This window comes from Lucilia cuprina, chromosome 6 (assembly GCF_022045245.1).
Source record: "Lucilia cuprina isolate Lc7/37 chromosome 6, ASM2204524v1, whole genome shotgun sequence".
NCBI lineage: Eukaryota > Metazoa > Arthropoda > Insecta > Diptera > Calliphoridae > Lucilia > Lucilia cuprina.
Genome location: NC_060954.1, coordinates 57,638,352 through 57,640,645, shown reverse-complemented (window position 1 = coordinate 57,640,645; position 2,294 = coordinate 57,638,352). Strand labels below are relative to the sequence as shown.

The window sequence follows — 2,294 nt, the reverse complement described above, 5'->3', positions numbered from 1 at the left end:
CTATAGACTAGACTATAGACTAGACTATAGACTAGACTATAGACTAGACTATAGACTAGACTATAGACTAGACTATAGACTAGACTATAGACTAGACTATAGAGTGGTTAATGAGTTAGGCCAAATAAATAAAACTCAAACACTAAATTTTATATTTTATAAAAAAATAATTTATTTAAAAATAATAAAAGAAAATAAATTTTTTTACGAACACTCGAAATAAAAACTATTAAGAAGAATGAAAAATTATTTTTCAAAAGCAGAAAACTTATTAATATAAAATGCAAAGATATTTTGATTAAAAATATTTTAAGAAACAAAGTATTATTTTCAAAAAGTATTTTTAAATATTAAAATATTATAACGCCACAGCCTTTAAATGTGAATCCCACATCGCTGAAAATCCCTCGATACACAAGTAGCAGCTATATTATATAATAAAAATAAACAGATCAAAACAACCGTAACGGTATATAAGTATATAAAAATAGATACGCTCTATAATGTTGTCATGTAAACGATGTATTAAGAATCATTTAATAGTTTCATTTAATTGCTCAAACCGTAAGCATACAGCTTCACACACTTCTCAGTTAGAATTCTGAGATTAAAATGCAATATATTCATAATATATTAATAATTTTAGTGATTTTTACATTAAAAATAAATTTAAATAATTGTACAAAACCTCCACCGTGGTTTATGCATGGCGAGTATCTTTACTATGTAAATATCGAACAAAATGTAAGTTTGTTAAACAAAATTCGAAATTAAATATATAATTTCTAAAAATTTGTTTATAAATTTTAAATAGTTTAGCTCTAATTTTACACAAAGTTTGTGCAATAAACAGGGAATGTTATATACTATAACAAGGGCAAATGCAATACAATTATTGCCACATTTAAGGCAAGTTTATGGTAAATAATAAGAAATAGTTTTAAATATAAAAATATCAAGAATGTTTATTAAATGATAATAAATACATATTTCTAGGAGATTTTCCTGGATTGTGGACTTATAATAATGAGATTTTTAATGAAATTCTAAATACTCACATGAAAATGCGCTCATGTTTTCAATTTAATGCGAATTCCGAAACCTTTCAACCTGAAAATTGTACAAAAAAGTCGGGTTATATATGCAAAGTTCGTATGATATCAGCAACTTTATTTTACAAAAACTCGTTACAACAAGTTTATAAAAGCGATATTAAACAATACTGTGATCCTCAGTTTAATTTTGTTAAAAATGATTTGTATTCTTGTTTAATACATTTATGGAAAGATTTACACTATTAATAAAGCAAAAAAGAATGAAATTAAGAATATTATATTTACAATAATATAAATAAGTTACTTTAAAAAAACCCATAATTTTTTACTATGAAAATGTCTAACCAAACAATCAAGTGGTTTTCATTGATATATGTATAAAATCATATGTTTATAGGTATATTTTTAGCATCACTATAGTCACTCTGCTTGGAGTCGTGTAATCGCTTCTTAACTTTAAGCAAGAAAACATTTCCATCGTTAAAATTAAATTTAATAAAAATGCAATTATTGCTTTTATTTTTTAAGACATTATTTATTTTCACTTTAATAACTATTAACGAAAGTGGCAAGAATGTCATGAAATACTTTTTACGAGACAAATTTATATATTATATTGAAATCGAACCGAAAGTGAGTAATTATGATTTGAAACTAAAAAAAATCAAGTTTTAAAATGTACTTTCTTTACATTTCAGTTTACATCTAATGATACTCAGCAGATTTGTGACAAAAAGGACATGATGTACACCATTATGAAATCAGAGGCGGATGCTGTATTTACACAGATTGAAGAAATTTATGGTAAAATATCGATATCTGTCTACTAGACTAAAATCAAACTACAAACAGACAGAATATAAAAAAGAAAAGACTGTAGACTATAGACTAGTCTATATACTAGACTATAGACTACTAAAGACTTTTACGTTTACGTTAGACTATTAACTATTACACTATTTACTAGGCAATACCCCAGATTATAGACCAACATATAAACACGATTATAGGCAGGCCTATAATCTACTTAGATCATAAACTAGTCTAAAAACTAGTTCACAGACAAGACTATAGACTAGACTATAGACAGACTACAGACAGACTACAGACTAGAATATAGACTAGACTATTGGCTATGAACTAGACTAGACTATAGACTAGACTATAGACTAGACTATAGACTAGACTATAGACTAGACTATAGACTAGACTATAGACTAGACTATAGACTAGACTATA

The 2,294-nt window shown here is 25.8% G+C and overlaps 1 protein-coding gene across 1 annotated transcript; it reads left to right on the top strand.

Moving 5' to 3' along the window:
- Positions 1–442: 442 nt before the first annotated feature.
- On the top strand, positions 443–1,885 carry LOC124420660. The gene is made up of 4 exons (XM_046954205.1): positions 443–744; positions 815–920; positions 997–1,148; positions 1,754–1,885. The coding sequence occupies exons 1-4, from the start codon at positions 613–615 to the stop codon at positions 1,883–1,885; spliced, it is 522 nt and encodes a 173-aa protein (XP_046810161.1). The 5' UTR covers positions 443–612.
- Positions 1,886–2,294: the final 409 nt, after the last annotated feature.